At 38.6% G+C, this 16225-nt stretch overlaps 1 protein-coding gene across 1 annotated transcript in view; it reads right to left on the bottom strand.

Moving 5' to 3' along the window:
- LOC119426037 (phospholipid-transporting ATPase ABCA1-like) overlaps positions 1-16225 on the bottom strand; it is a 302913-nt gene that overhangs the window by 56645 nt on the left and 230043 nt on the right. Inside the window, exons 37-38 of the mRNA XM_037693947.1 lie at positions 14481-14625; positions 668-791 (exon numbers count right to left, since the gene is read on the bottom strand). Coding sequence (XP_037549875.1) covers positions 668-791; positions 14481-14625 — 269 coding nt within the window. The remainder of the gene's footprint in view (positions 1-667; positions 792-14480; positions 14626-16225) is intronic.

Below are 16225 nucleotides of genomic sequence, written 5' to 3'. Positions count from 1 at the left end.
GTGAATAAAAGTTAAAACAGTCTAAAAGTTGATGTTTCTTTACATTTTTTGTAGCACTGTTTGTGGGTTTGTGAGAGGGGCCTCGGCCATAAGCTAATGTTGTTTGGGGGGCCATGGCGTGGAAAAGTTTGGGAACCCCTGCTTTAGAGCCATCGCAACCTGAAATAAAATTTTCAAATTTAATTAATAAAAAAAAAAAGTAACACCTTAAGGCTGTTAGTTTAAAGAAAAATCTCCACATTTCAGATTTTTTTTTAAATGGTCAAAACATTTACAGAAAAATTTAAAAGGCATCCTCCTCCCCCATAAATATGCACTAACTGATTTTTTTTACAGTTTTTATTTTTTATCCAGTCCAGTGTTCTGTGAAGACCCACCAGCCCGTCAAACCCTTCAGATCAGGTAACAGATATCACACAGTTCACATGAAAGAAGAAACAATGTACAGTAAATGTTTGTGTTAAGATTCAAAGCTTCCATCTGTACAGTGAAGTAAAAGCTCAGATTATTTCTACTCTGCTCTCACTTTTGGTCACTGGAATTATAAGTATACAACATTTAGCTTTAAAATATGGATTCGAGTTGATTTTGAATACTAAAAATATTATTTGAAAGTGTTGTAACTTTTTTTTTCCAGTGATCTATTCCATGTTGTGAAAACTCTTACCAAAACTGCTGAAGAGCGTTGCCATGGCCTGGTTCGTGGCCATGTCGATCAACCCTCTGCCCAAACAGAAATGTGGGAAAATCAGCAGCACCTGCTTCACTATATTGTTGATGTGGGCGACATTCTGTTGAAAAAACATACACGAGCTAATTAGAAGGATGACAACCTTTTACATAATAAAGCCCTGACTGGAAGTCCTCCATTCCAACCACATGTTTAACATCTATCCTGAATCAGCAGGACCAGAGGAGCTAAAAGTTCAGAAGACAGATAATTAACAGACATGCTGCACTTTCATATGCACGCTGAGTGCTGTTAATTCGCCAAACACCAAACGGTATGTTCAGGAAGAAACATGCACCAAGTTTTTATCTACCGATGCTGAAATCCCGCGAATGTTGGGCATCACACTGTGATCTGTGGGAAAGCAGAGTACGTGCAAACACAAATGGATGTGCCGAAGCTCAGGCAAACAGATGTTCATCCTTAAACTCATAAAAGGGGTGGAGGCGGCATCCTGACACCAAAGAGAAAAGCATTCCGTTTGGTATTTCAATAATGTAATACAAAAGCAAATACAAAAAAATAAAAATGCAAAGCTGAAATATTTCAGTGTTTAACAAGGAATGAATAAAAAGCTACACTTATCTTGGTTCAGGGTATCTCAATACTAGAAGTTCAAAACACAAATACTAAGATTAAATATTGATGTAATTTCCATACTGTGGTTTTGTGAGAGAGGCTGGAATAAAACCAGCTGATGACACCAGGAATCAGCTGGTTTAGGGTCCGACCCTTGCCTTGACTCACATGGTGCCCAACCTTGACTGGTCTCCCTATAGGTGTAGGACCCGCATGAAAGTGGCTTTTGTTTCTTGTTAGCTAAGAACCAAGGCTTGAACACCATGTGCTCACAGCTGACCTCCACCTCCCTAGGTCTGTCTCCAGGAGGGTGATCCTGTTTACCTACTGCAGTTGAGTTAACAAGTCGCCTGTGGTCGGCCTCCTTCAATGTCTTTGATGGAAAAATGTGGAATGCTCCCACTTGGTCAGAGGTAACAACTGGTCTTAAGTGGAGGACTTTGAGTACAGTCTGAATGTTTTTGTTGACAAATGATGGTGGGATGTAGAGAGATGGACGGATGAATCAGGAACTCGTTAGTAGTAATGAGCACATTGTTCCAAGTTTGTTGTGGTGAAGAATGAGCTAAGCCAAATGGAAAAGCTCTTATTTTACTGGTTTGTATTCAAACCATCACAGTCTTGGGGTATGGATCATGATCTGAAAAAATAGGATCCTTGATACAAGTGGCTGAAACAAGCTTCCTCCAGAGGGTGGCCTGGCTCAGCTTTAGAGATGAGGAGCTCCATTGGACGGCTGTGGCTGTGTGGTTAGAGCAGTCCTCCTCCAATGCAAGAGTTAGGGGTTTGACGATTAAACAAGATACCAGGAAAGACCCAGAACACACAGGTGGGCATTATGTAACCTGAACAAGGAACCCCTTGTGGTCCCCAAGGAGGATATGTCGCTAAAGAGGAGAATGTGTGGGTTTCCCTCCTGGACCTGTTGCCTTTGCAACACAACTATGGATGCATAGAAGAAAGACTAGGAAAAAAAAACGTGTTTATTTGAGGCAAATGCTATTGGTGCTTATGGAAACTGTAGAAACTGGCAATTTCCATCTCCTCCCCAATGAGTTTAGGGGGAGGTATCATGGGTGCTGAACCTAGGGGAAGCTAAAGGCTAAGATGGTTAGTGCACAGAAATCCATCGATTCCCTTGGTCCTAATAAAAAACCGTGAATGCGCTGCCTCATAAGATGGATAAACTCACAGCGCTTATTAAACAAATGGAGCTACCACTAAAGCAGCATTATTCCCTTGTGTTATTTTATCTTAGGAAAATGGCTGGTTGGACGGACAAACAGACTGAAAGATGAAAAGAGATGAATAAATAAGTATAATTTTAAAAGATTGATTCCAGACTGGTAGTCCTAACTGAATATTTATGGTGCATCCGAAGAAGTGTGAAGTTGTGAGTCAATTAGTCGACCTTTGATCATTTTAATATTTTTGACATTTTGAAACTAATCATAAGATTTAGTACTGAATAATCTTTGACAATCAAATCTTTACAGCCGTAACCTCGGTTTGGTTTTTACAAATTTTTGTACAAGTCTATCTGAAAAAAATTACTGTCCTTTTTGTTTGATTATCTTGCTTTTGGCACCAATTAACAGTGAACCTATTAAAAAGACAATGTGATAATAAATTCAATGAAGACAGGATAGATGAGCTTGTAACAATATAATGCCAAAAAAATAGGAAGTTCGGTACTTCAGAGAGACCACCGGGAAACAAGCAACAGAGAAAACACGAAGAACAACATAATAAGACATTTGGCATGGCTCAGTGTTCAAAGTCGAATTCATGCATTATGCATACTGCTTCTTTGCTACGTAGTCTCCAATGCTCTTGCATACATGGAGACTATAAATTCATAGGTCCTGCTTTTGGGTGAGCTTGTGTAAAGATTAGCTGATTCTGTGTTGAAGGTGTAGTTTTATGAAGCTCTGCAGAACGATTTCCAAATGATGGCCATTAATGTTCCAGAATTCATTCATGGATGTGTGTTACTGTGCAGTTAAATTGGTCCGCATGACTGAACTTTCAATATGCAGTTACCATGACTGAGAGCATAAAGCCTCCACAACGCTGTCAACCTTCAAAACATAAACAATACAAATGGCCGATTTAGAAATAGTTTCATCAGGTAAATTGTCGAGATGTTTATCTATTCTAAAAAAAAACAAAAAACATTTAACTTGTTTGCTGCCTTGTAGATTGAAAACAAGTTACCCAACATGGACTAAAGTGTTAATCTAGCCTTGATTTTTGTCTAGTTTTTAAAACGGAGTAGATTTCTGCTCAGAGTTAAGAGTTTATTAACAATAATAATAATGTGTATGTGTTGTCATCATTGTATGTTCCCATACAATGGCAAAATTGGCTCTCTGCACTTAACCCATCCACCACCAGGCGGAGCAGTGGGCAACCTTTGGAGGCACCCGGGGAGCAGCTGGGGATAGGGTGTCCTGCTCAGAGACACCACGAGATGTGCACTGACTGAGGATCAAACCTGGGACCTTTGGGTTCCGAGTGGCTGTCCTGCCCCTACACCATCTCGGCCCCACATTAAAAAGACTGGTACATATATTTTAAATAGGTTTTATTGGAAGGTTATAAACAATTATTACATTCTTTGTTGTAGATAGTCCTTTGAATGAACACCATCCATCAATCTAGGTGGCTAGCTTTGAAGATTATTTATCTAGCTAGCTAGCTTACTCACTACAGCTAACTTACTTCCTACTTACTTATTATTCAAAGAACACTAATTAGCTAAGGGCTAATCTGAGTAGGGGCATGTCAAAAGTGGATAGGTGTATTAAAACAACTCCAATCGAAATAAATGTATATAGATTCAGATGAAGGATCTTTTAAAACGTTTATACCAACGATTATTGAGCATGCATCAGGATGTTTATACCAACGTTTTTTTAAATTACAAATTTATTCATGCAGAAATTTTATCTTTTTTCCCTTAGGTGCTCCAGGTTGCACAAAAAGTGATATGGCAAGCTACTGCTTTTTACACTTACAAATTTCCACATAAATCCATGTAAATAACTTTGTACTGTGAAAATGACAATATAAAAGTTTATACAACAGCATTTACATGAACTATGAATGCTTTGAGAAATGACTTGTTGAGGACGACACATTTTGACACTGTACAAGCTAGCTTGTCATTAACTATAGAGTTAGCTCTTCATATCGGTTAGAGTTCAACTCTATTTCTGCAAACTGATATTATTCAGAGATATTAACATAAAAAATTTATTGTTCATAACCATCCTTCAAAACACCTCTTTAAAAGATTTCAACTATTCCATCTTTATGTTTAACTAACAGAAGCAAAGATTTCACTAATCCTCAGTAAATCTTTAAAAATACCCGGCTGTAAACCTTTTATTTGGCTGTTTATTCCACCTGATCATCGAGGCTTGGACAAATCTGGCCCCAAAGGTGACAAAGCTACTTCGCTACACAACACAAACTGAAGAGCTTTGCTTATACTTTGTATGCAAAGTAGCTCTGCTTCATCTTGGAAAGAGTAAAATTAATATTTATGCAGCAAAACAATTTAAAAGCAATCTTTATGATTTTTTTTTTCTTCTTTCTATTGAACGGGTTTTTCCGTGCATATCATATGAGAGCATTCAGGTCAATGAAAAGAAAGCAGTCTAACTTAATCTTCTGCCTTTGTGGGAGAAAATAAAATGCAGAAGTAGCGAAGATCAAAAGCGGGCATATAAAAGATTACTTATTTTTTATAAGTGGGTGGTCACTGGAGTAGTTTTTCTGAGGCAGATTTTAGACTATGATGAAAAAGACTTCTTGATTTTGATCATGATAGAGTAAACCTTCAGATGTTGAGTTCAATAATAATTCAGTGCTCCTTTTCTCTACATCTATGCATTCCCTTTGAGACTAAACGGTACAATCATGGTGCAGTCGTGCTGAGTAGTAAGAATAAATGTTTCTTAATCATACATGTAGAGAACAACTCAACTGAAGTTAACTTTAGCATTTAAGGAGGGGGGCAAATGTGCAGTCCCTGAAGAATTGCTAGTGTCTTTAATAATTTTATTTCCAATTCATTATTAAAACAGACTGGAGTGCTGCATATGGCACATCATACGCTGGTCGACAAACTATTTTACAGTGATACAGCAACCTATAGCAACGGCCCGGACAAGCAAAGACCTTGATTTGTGACTTTGACCTCGAAGCTGCATGGCTGAAAGGTGTGTAAAACACTCCGTGTAATAATGATGGGTATGTGTATCAAGATGTGTTAAATTTTCTTGAATGACTCAGAGGCTAAGAATGAGACCAGCAACAACATTGTTTTTTGACCTTGACCTTAGAGTTGGGGTGATGAAAATATTATGCAACATGCGTTCTTGTGGTTTTACAAGTTCGTATCAAGTTTATTTGTATTATCTTGAGCGGATAAGAATTTATGGCCAGAACAAGCAAAGACCTGGCATAGCATTTGACCTTGATTTGTGACCTTGACCTTAGAGTTGGGGTGATGAAAATATTACATGCTTTCTAGTGGTGTTACAAGATTGTATCAAGTTAATGGCATTATCTTGAGCGGATAAGAAGTTATGGCCAGAACAAACAAAGACCTTGTATAGAATTTGACCTTGACTTGTGATCTTGACCTTGAAGCAGGGGTGATGAAAAAATAACTCAACATGCTGTCTAGTGGTACAAATTCAGGTCATGTTGGGGTAAATTATCTTAAGAAGATGAGAAGCTATGGGTGGGATAACCATAGACTTTATTTTAAGTTTGATATTGAATGACCTTGACCTTGGAGCTGGTTTTTTTGAAAACTGTACGCGACACTCCATCTAGTGATGATGCATATTACATTGAGCAGATCAGAAGTTATGGGTGGAACAAGATAAAATTTCCAGCTTTTCGGATGAACAGTTTATGTCCGCCTTCGACGGGTGCATTAAAAGACGTATGAATAAGGAAATACTGTTCTATGTTGGGGTTTTATGTAAACACTTGCATTTTTTGTTGACATAGGACATTTTTATCTCCCTGAAAATGAATGGAAACGTTTCGCCACACATTCACATCTGCGATGAAATTTGCTGAAGACATCCCTTGTTCTTAAACTCACCAGCAAACCTGAACCCAGATAAGAAAGTCAAATAAATAAGCAATGACGATGACCTTGGCTGAAAGAAGCTCATTTGTCTGGTGGAGAAATGCAAACAAAGCAAGACCTAATGCGAGATTCAGATGTAACAAAAAAAAAAAAAAGGAAAGGAAAAACTACATCTTCTGCATATCAAAAGACCTTAGAGACTTTTATTCTGGGATGATGAAATGTTGGACAATTCCTCCCCTTTTTACGTTTATTCTCCGTGTTGTAAATCCTTTTCGAGTGGGTTTGGTGGTGGCAGAGTCTGCGCTCTCTGCTTATCTGACCTATATATACTTGTGCTTATTCCCAGAGCGCAGCATCATTCATGAGGCCAGGACACCAGACAGACAAAAATTAGGGCTCAAATAGTCCGCCAATGGATTTTACAGAGCCAATATTTGTTGTTTTAACATTTCCTGAGAAAAAAAAAGTGGCAGCTTTATCAGATAAATTGGGAATATTTCTGTAATATTTGTAATAAAGGACATCTCTGGTCAATCAGTGTTTGACACAATGGGCTCCAGTCACACTGAGTGAGGTAAGCAGCTCTTCCACACCTCCGCCTTCATCCCTGGAAGAAAATCTGCGAGCGCCTGTGGTTATCTCTGAGTGGCACGGGGTGGAGGTATTGACTCAGACACAGCTTCAGGCATGAGGGAGGCTGGGATTGATGCAGTCTACCGGGAGTTGGACAGTCCTAAGGGGTAGAAAAATCTCTGGATGGTTTCAAGACAAAACTAGGGCACAAAGTCGGTAAAAGTGCTGCTCTGGTTCTTCACTTTGCTACTTTCTCTCTCCCCCCATATAAGAAAAATGGTGCTCTAACCCAGAAGGGATCTATATTCACCCTGTGCTTGAGAATACTGACGCCCGTAGCTTTACTTTTTGAGCGACAGCGTTTAACTAATGCAGAAAATGATGAGACAAAGCTTTGACAGTGTTGCACTGGATTGAGCTGTCATGTGTAGGTTTTACTCTATAGAGAACTGGAGCATGTCTTTTCAGACTAAGAGGTGTGTTTCCACTGCAAAAACATTTTGCAGGAATTTTTCTGGGCTATATTTTCCACTCTCAATTGTTTAGACTGCAGGAAACACAAACCAAAACAAAAGAGCGGTATATCCATGCCTGAATTGCTGAGGGATTTGAATAGTGAATGTTTGTAGTTTTTGAGATTATGTTTTTCTGGACTGGATTTTGATGTGGCACAGCAATTTTATATAGGAGACTTTCAGAATCAGAATCAGAATAAACTTTATTATCATTGCACTGAGATCTTACGCATAGATACAGCTACACATGTAAATGGAAGTCGGCAGGTGGCTTATTTTTAAAGTTATTCAACTCACAAGGTTTAAAAATATATACTTGTATAGTGGCAGCCATTTCAGATTTTGACATGGCAACCAAAGTTTAGAAAAGGATACTTTCTTACGCCTATATGTACAGTAGCTACACACTAAAATGTGAGTCAGTAACTCCTTAACTTCCTTAGATAGACAACTTACTAATGGACTTTTTTATATATATGAATGTTTCTGTTCAGTGCCCTGGGATGACTTCTGTTGTAACTTGGTGCTATATAAATAAACTGAATTGAATTAACTCACTTATTTCTCAAGATATCATTGTCACAACCCCGGTTTGAATCCCAGCCAGGGGTCTTTACGGGTGGAGTTTGTATGTTTTCTCCGTGCATGCATGGATTTTCTCAGAGTACTCCGGTTTCCTCCCACAGACCAAAAACATGCATGCTAGACTGATTGGTGACTCTAAATTGTCCCTAGGTGTGAGTGAGAGAGTGAATGGTTGTTTGTCTCATTTGTCTCTATGTGTCCCTGTGATGGACTAGAGACCTGTCCATGGTGTACCCCGCCTCTCACACAGTGATGACTGGACATGTGTACCAGTGACCCCCGTGACCCAAAACGGAAGAAGCGGGTAAAGATAATCGATGGACGGATCATTGTCACAACACCGACAGACATTTATTGTGGCAGTCATCTTGGGTTTTGATATGGCAACCCAAGTTTTGAAAGGAACCTTTCTTACACCTAGATGCAGCCGAACTCCAAAATGTCCCCAAAATTAAGTTGATACCTCACTTATTTTTTTTGTTGTCATGCTCACAACATGCACAGACTGATGGATGGATGGGCAGACAGATGGAGGTTATTTCCAATTCCCCCTCGTTTCTATGTGATGAGGAACAATTACCTGGGTAGAATTTTACCCCAGAAGTTGATCTTGGTAGGGAGGCAGAACTTTTAAATCAGCATAAGCTTTGGTGTTTTGTTGTAGGGCACCACTAAACATTTTTAAAAAGTTAACTATCCCTAGCATCTACAACCACTATCTTGGGGGTTACATTCCAGACACCTCTGCGATAGATGAAAATCCGCGAAGTAGGGATGTTATATTTATTTTTGTATTTATATATATTTTAAGACTTTATAAACCCTTCCCACACTCTTCCAATGTTCTTAACAATGTGCTAAACGCTCAATCTTAAAGTGCACAGCGAAAGAGAGCAGACAGACACAATGATGTTACAGTTACTGAGCCAATCAGTGCCAGGGGTCGGACTGATCATCAGGAGTCGGACTGATCATTGGGAGCACCGAGACATTTCCTAGTGGCCTGGCCCGCTCAGTGCTCACCGAGGAGGACTAAAGGCTCGTTTCAGGTCGTGTTTGATTATTTTAAATAAACAATCCATGCCATTCACTTTGGTGTCCGCCTCACTGAAGCTCCCACAGCAGCAATGGGGAAATACAGACCCCAACCCCTGCCCCCTCCTTTCACTTTCTGAGGCTGTTGGTCACAGCAGAGCAGAGACACAACAGGTCACCTGTTGTCTCCGGGCCAGGCCACCGGGAAATGTCCTGGTGCTCCCGATGGCCAGTCCACCCCTCAGCACAATGCTCTGGTTGGTCACCTTCCATCAATCAGCCAATTGTGTGTTGTGTACAATCTTATGCTGAAAATCCGCAAAAGAGTGAGTCTGCGAAAGTTGAACTTCAAAGTATCGAGGGACTACTGGACACACACACCTCCACAAACACCTCCACACACAATACACAAACACAATAAAAATGCAACAAAGCCTAGTTTTTATATGCACTGTTTTTCTTAAAGTGGGATACATAAATTAAATTTCCATAAATAAGAAAGGACTTAGATAGGCTTGTACAGTTCAATATTACTAATATTATCAAAGGAGGTATAATCTACAAAATATTTTCCCTACTTCTATACATGAATATTGTCTTTTCTTTAGTAAACGTGTACAATTACCCATAAATGTCTAAATCTAAGATCGTCCTGATGCATGTTCAATAATCCAATAATGCAAAAAAAAATAAATAAATTCTAAGCTTGTTTTATAATGCAATGAACAACAGTTTTTTCAATAGGCAGTCTTTACTACAAGCTTCTAGTGCAGGGGTCACTACACCCAATGTCCAGAAAAAGCCTCCTCAGTGAACTGAAAGTGGTTATTCAGACCAGACCACTAGTTGAATATCATGTTTCTAGTAGGCTATGTGGCTCTGGACAGGTTTTATCTAGTAAGTGAATGGGCAAAAATGGCTCTTTTAACGGTAAAGGTTGCCTGCCATTGTGGAAACACAACAAACCAGGGTTGAAGGGAATTGTTGGTGGTCCTGAGTAATAAACAAAGTAAAACAAAGTTCAGGGTAGTATAGTTGAAACATGGCTCATGTCTACTTGAGATTCTTTGTAAACACCTGTTCCAAAGAGATATTAACTCTGAACAGTGATCGAGTAGAAACCTGGAGAGCTGTAACAATTGTTGATTGTTGCTGACTCGTCTGGCTCTTATCAGCAGCGATTAGGGGAATTATCATAGAGCTGTGTCACAGCAAAGTCTCAGAGAAACTCCGGAGAAGCTCGCTGTAAATCCGCCTCTTTATACTGCCGGTGGGCAACATGCTGCCCATTAAATTATTAACAAAGGCAAGCCTTTATGAGCGATACGCTTCACTGACACTGTATTAATAAATAAAGAGAGAGCGCACAACAAAACGGCAACAATAGAGACGGGCCGATTGGAAAAGAAATACACACACACAAATTGATAATGAATGCCAGCGATAACCAAATCAATGCAGATGAGGCGGCCTCGTTAAGAGACAAGAAACATCCCAAACCATCATGGAGCGGCGCCAGTGGAAACATCAAGTCGGAGGCATCTGTGTTCGAGCGGACAAACTGAGTGGAAGGCTTTTTGTAAAATCTATGTCTGAAGTATGAGAACAGAGCTGAGGGAGTCATTGTGATTCTTACAATGCATCAGATGTACGAGCAGCTTGTCACAGGGAAGTGCTGACAAAGGAATGTCTGATCAGCACCTCGCTACAACACTCAAAGTTTAAAAAAAAAAACACACACTAATTGTGTATGTAAGGATTAAAACAACAAATCTATCTGGACGTATTTATGTCAGAAATGAAAATGAGGATGATGGAGAAAAGTAGACAACTTTCTGTGTGTCTGATACAAAGTTTTTCCAGTCGGGAAAGGTCTAATTTTTATTTAATGAAACTGGCTTTATATATATTCAAAAATAAAATGACTGACAGCTAGAATCCCCCCCAATCCTCCTCCTCCTTCTGTTTTAAACCAAACTCTCAATTTCTTATTTAGTTCGTTTTTGGTGTCTTTGTCTTTTGGTTCCTTTGAGACGCGCAGTCGGAAATGAACACTCTCTGAAAGATGGATGAGGGAAAGTTCTCCGAAGACCCAATTTTGAGTAAAAAAAAAAGCGATAAAACATTAAAAGAATAGGGGAAGGCAATAAGTTCTTTGGGAAAAATAATTCCTTGAAAGGATAAAAGAACGGCGTTAAAAGCAATACCAGGTGGGGTACACATCGCACCCACACGAGCGAGGAAGGCTTTGCTTCAAAAACACACAGCGTTTATCTACGATTCAAGACAATTAGTTGCCATCTGCTAAAGCTTCTGCAGAAAAGGGTTTATTTTTCTGAGCAGCAATGAGAACCTGAAAATCTGTACCTATAATTTAGTGGGAGGTAAGTTCTCTGCTTTGTTAAAATTATGTTTTGAGTTTAGCACAACTATCAGCATTTAGAATACTATAGGCTTATTTTTTCTGTATTACCTGATTTGATTTTACTGCTTTGACCAGTAACTGAGTGGACATGAGAGAAGCACTTCTTTATATTCTAGAGATCTACATTTTTGCAAATGATCTGAATCTTTTCAACGACTCTTTACATCGAACAACTGGAATTTAGTTGCAGACACTTGAGAGCTGTTCCGAGATTTATTTATTTCCTCCTCGTGTTGTCTTCGTGTTTTCCTCCTCAAACGCAGAGACAAATGCTCCTCTTTTCCACTGAGACAAAGAAAACAGAAAACTGGGAGAAGAGCAGCAGCTTGGTGGTGGTGGTGGTGGGGGGGTCCCACTTGACAAGACACGTGGGACAGCCATGGTGTTGTATGTCATAACGTAGTCATATGTAATCATGTCACTATCACTGGAAATTGAACGGCTCTTTAAAACAAATGGCTCTTCAAGCTTCAGCTCCCTTCAAAGAGCTGTATAGCCCATCTCTGTTACATTGCACAGGGGAGGTTTTAAACTCCTTAAGACAGTTTGGTCATTTCTGAAGTGATGTTCCGACAAATAGTTTTCAGTAATTAGTACCGTCTTTATCGTTTACCGTCTTTAATTAGTACCGTCTTACAGTCTTTATATGTTCTGTCTGGAACAAGTCCCTCTTGTAAATGAGTCCTTGTGGCTCAATGAGACTAGCCTGTATAAATAAATGTTGAATGAATAGTACCTTTACCGTTTCATCACTGATAGAGCAGGAAGTATGGAGAACAAAGCTAAAGTCTGCCTCCAGGCTAGGCTAATGGCTATCCAAAAGACGGTCAGTTATCTGTTGGTTTCAGACTTACAAAACACCTCTTTTATAAAAACAAGAAACATGTGTAGGTAATATAATACTTTGTATTAACCTCTACATGTTTAGTTAAAACAATTTTAGTTTGCTGCTGTTTTCTTAATATTTGCGTTTCTACACACAAATGTACAATTTGATAGATTGTGGATATGTCGATGGTGCCGAGACTAGCAGATTAGCCTGATCAGCACAACTACCTTAATCAGTCGGTAAATTTACTAAACTTCTGGAATTCAAGACCTCCGTCCCATTTGCATAAACAGTGTCATTTACGTAGTTGGTTGAGGAAACAACAGGAAACTAAACAAACTGTGTCATGCAAAATATGCCGAAGTTTAATATTAGCTAATGCAGCGCTCTTTCACACCGGTTAGCATTTCTGAGAGAGTTGTACTATGAGACAAAAAAAGTATTTAAAATGTGGTCCTCGTTTGGCTAGCCGTTAGCCTAGCCTAAACAAAGACTTTTTCCTTTGACTGATGTCACTGCTGATGAAGAAATAACTATTATAACAAGAGCTCGACCATATGGAAATAGTGGCTATCGCCGATACCGATACTGGGAGGGGCAGGCTAATGCTGATAACTGCTATACTGGCTGAAAATTTTTGAGCTTTGTCCACCCCCAATAATCTAAGTAAACAGCTACTTTTAAACTGGTTTTAATACTTGAAGTCTTGAAACAGTCTTCCTAACATGCGTTCACATTTTCATTGTTTAGTCAGTCATGTGTGGTGAAGGTCTAATTAGTATTGACCGCAGCTGCATTTTGTTTTGTTTTTGTTTTTTTGCTGAGGAATAAAAATTTCAGACAAACAATGCATTTCATTGAGGACGACAAAGATAACGTTACTAACACTGATATACATTTACATTTCTATGTTAGATTTATGGATCTGAATAAAGTTTTACAAGGCAATAGCCTATACTAGGTTATCTAAACATTAGCTTATTAACTTGAGAGGCACGTAGCTAATGACAAGCGGGTTGGAAGATTGAAAATAATTTATTATTGTTGATTTTTTTTTTTTACAGATCAGTTAAAATAAACTTATCAAGCTCTTTTCAGCTAAATATACTACACAGTATTGCTCGCTGCTTCGACTGTGCTGAAAGCGAAAGTTATAGTGCATGGCCCTGACTTGAAAGTAGTCCACATGTGCCCTTGGCTGGATACATAGTACAATTACATCTTGTGCAAGTAAGGACATGGCTTGTTCTCAGAAGTGTTTATATTGACGCACAATGGGCCAATTATCACCAATACTGATATGTCCCCAAACGCCTATATTGGCCTAAAATATTAGCCCTACCGATTTATTGGTCGGGCTCTAATTATAACTATTTGACAGAATATCACATCAGAAATGATCAAATGATAACTTTAAATTTCAAGGTTTGTTGTCTGTGCAATAAGATCATGCTTAATCATTTTTAAATTCTTAACTATACAAAGCCCCAATCTTTTTTGGCTTATTGTCACATTCCTCTATTACTTACTACTTTCATACTTTAAAAGTATATTTTTGCAGAACAGTAAAAAAAACAACCCAAACAATCAGTGAAAACCTTTGCCATCGAAGCATGAGCATTGCCTACAAGAATAGTTTATTTCTATTTATAGACAGCTAAAAATGTGCTAATCTCAAGTCATCCCTTATTTCTTTATAATTTGCTTCCAAGTAGCCAGTCTTTTTTTAATCTTTCTCACCAACTGTCATGAAAGCCAGGTGGTAAAATACTTCCTGTGTCTGTGGGTGTTCAATTAGCTGTCTGTCTGTTAGCAAAATATCCCATAAATCACTGAATGCATTAATGAAACTTTCAGAAAGTAACAACAGGATGTTCTTCTACAACTGATTACCTGTTGGAGTCAACTGTGTTCAAGATGGCTACCACAGCTAATCCACATTAACTAATATAAAAATGGCTGTCTCCACGTCATTTTTACAGATATTGAGCTCAGTACTCTGAGTGCTAACAGCGCAGCTGATCAGAACAAGAGTTCCTCTCCACTCTAACAGAACCGATGTGTTCATTTTCCCTGCGTCTGTCACTCACGTCGTCATCAAAGAGCTCCATGATGAAAGTGGCCACGCTGCCGTTAATACCGATGAAGAGGTTGATGCAGGTCAGCACCACGTACGCCGTGCTGGGCACACTGAACATGAAGGAGGCAGGATACATCATGGGAGTAATGGCCCACCTGAAAGGAGGAAAAAATAAATAAAAACATCCCATCATCCTTTAACTTAAAAAGCGTCCTGGTTGAAATCACAGAGTGGTCTGCACTCTGGTCCACCCTCATTAAAATAACCGTCGGGTTTAATACTTGTGCCAAGTGTAAAATTATCCGTTACTGAATGTGTGCAGGTTTTCAAATTCATGAGTGTAGTGTAGGTTTCACGACACCGGCAGCCTCTCCATCATTTGAATTTCAAGCAGGTGACCCGTAAAAGCACCACAAAATAAATGCCGCCCACACTCGGCCAGCAGTAGATCAAGTTCGGTAATAGAAGCAGATGAAGTGAAGCAGCGGTGAAGTGGTGCCAGGGTGGGTTGTCCTGAGCCACCATCAAACCCTCTCCAAAACATGACCTCTGCTTTTAATTTGAAATAAACTGTTAATCTCTATCAGGAAGATAGAGCTACTTTAAAACAGGTTTAGTTTCATTTTTGGCTCAAAGGTCTTTCCTCACAAAAGATCAAGTTACGTACAGTATATCCTAAATTTTATTTCTCTCTGGATCTGCTTTTAAATGGGGTGTTATGTAAAAAAAAAAAAAAATATCGGTCTCAGTTAAAAACAAAATAAAACAGTTTTCATCGTTGAGATTGGTTTGAACTTTAGCGGTGCACTTTACAGCGTAAATTGATATTTGCAGAAATTATTTACTTATACGTCCTTTAAAAGGTCAACCATTTAAAACACGTTTTTCTGACTTTATGTGCTTTATGATGTGGGATTTAACATTTGGAGAAATGTGGCAGAACATGAGCAGTAATATGTGTCACATTTTAGTAGGTTATTGATTTTGTTGTTGTGTTTTAAAGCGACCGATCAAATCTTACGAAGCAGGATTTAGTGAGTCGCAAATGAACGAATACTATCTTACCTGTTGTAGATAACATTTGGTGTGATTTAAGTTTAGAAAAATAAAGATTTATTTTGACCTTGACAGCTTTTATTTAATTTACTAAACGTTGTAATAACAACCTTTCTCACATAAATTTAAAAAAGCTAATACCTGAGGACTAAAACTTTGACAAAACCCTGTAGCCATTTTAGTTATTGAATAAAGAAGAGGCAGGGATGACATCCAATCAGATCTAATTTCATTGTATAGAAAGGCAGGACAAGTTGTGAAGATATCCAAATAAAACTAATCCCTTATCAGCCGATATTTACACTTACTCTATCACAGGGAAGATCATGTAACCAGCTTCTGTGTTTCTTCTCATTAAAAATAATAATAATTTTAAAAAGCACACAGCTGAATTAGGGGAGAGAGAAAAAAAAATCAAGATGAGGTCTAAACGGTGCGAGGTGACAGACACTGTTTAAAAGCACAAACAAAACAGCAGTTTGGACATGTTGAAATTATTATTTTTTATTTTATCTTTATTCATACAGGTAGTTTCATTGAGTCACAGACTCATTTTCAAGAGAGACCTGTTTTAGAAAGACAATACATAATGTACAAAACAAAATACAACAAAAAAATCCATTATAATAAAAAGTGTTATAAAAGCACTGTTACAGTTAGCAGCATGATCCTATTAGCAGAGTGGTTCTGTTCATTCAA

Source organism: Nematolebias whitei, chromosome 1 (assembly GCF_014905685.2).
Source record: "Nematolebias whitei isolate Nwh7 chromosome 1, NemWhi1, whole genome shotgun sequence".
NCBI lineage: Eukaryota > Metazoa > Chordata > Actinopteri > Cyprinodontiformes > Rivulidae > Nematolebias > Nematolebias whitei.
The sequence above is the reverse complement of the archived record's forward strand: the minus strand, read 5'-3'. Positions and strand labels throughout refer to the sequence as shown.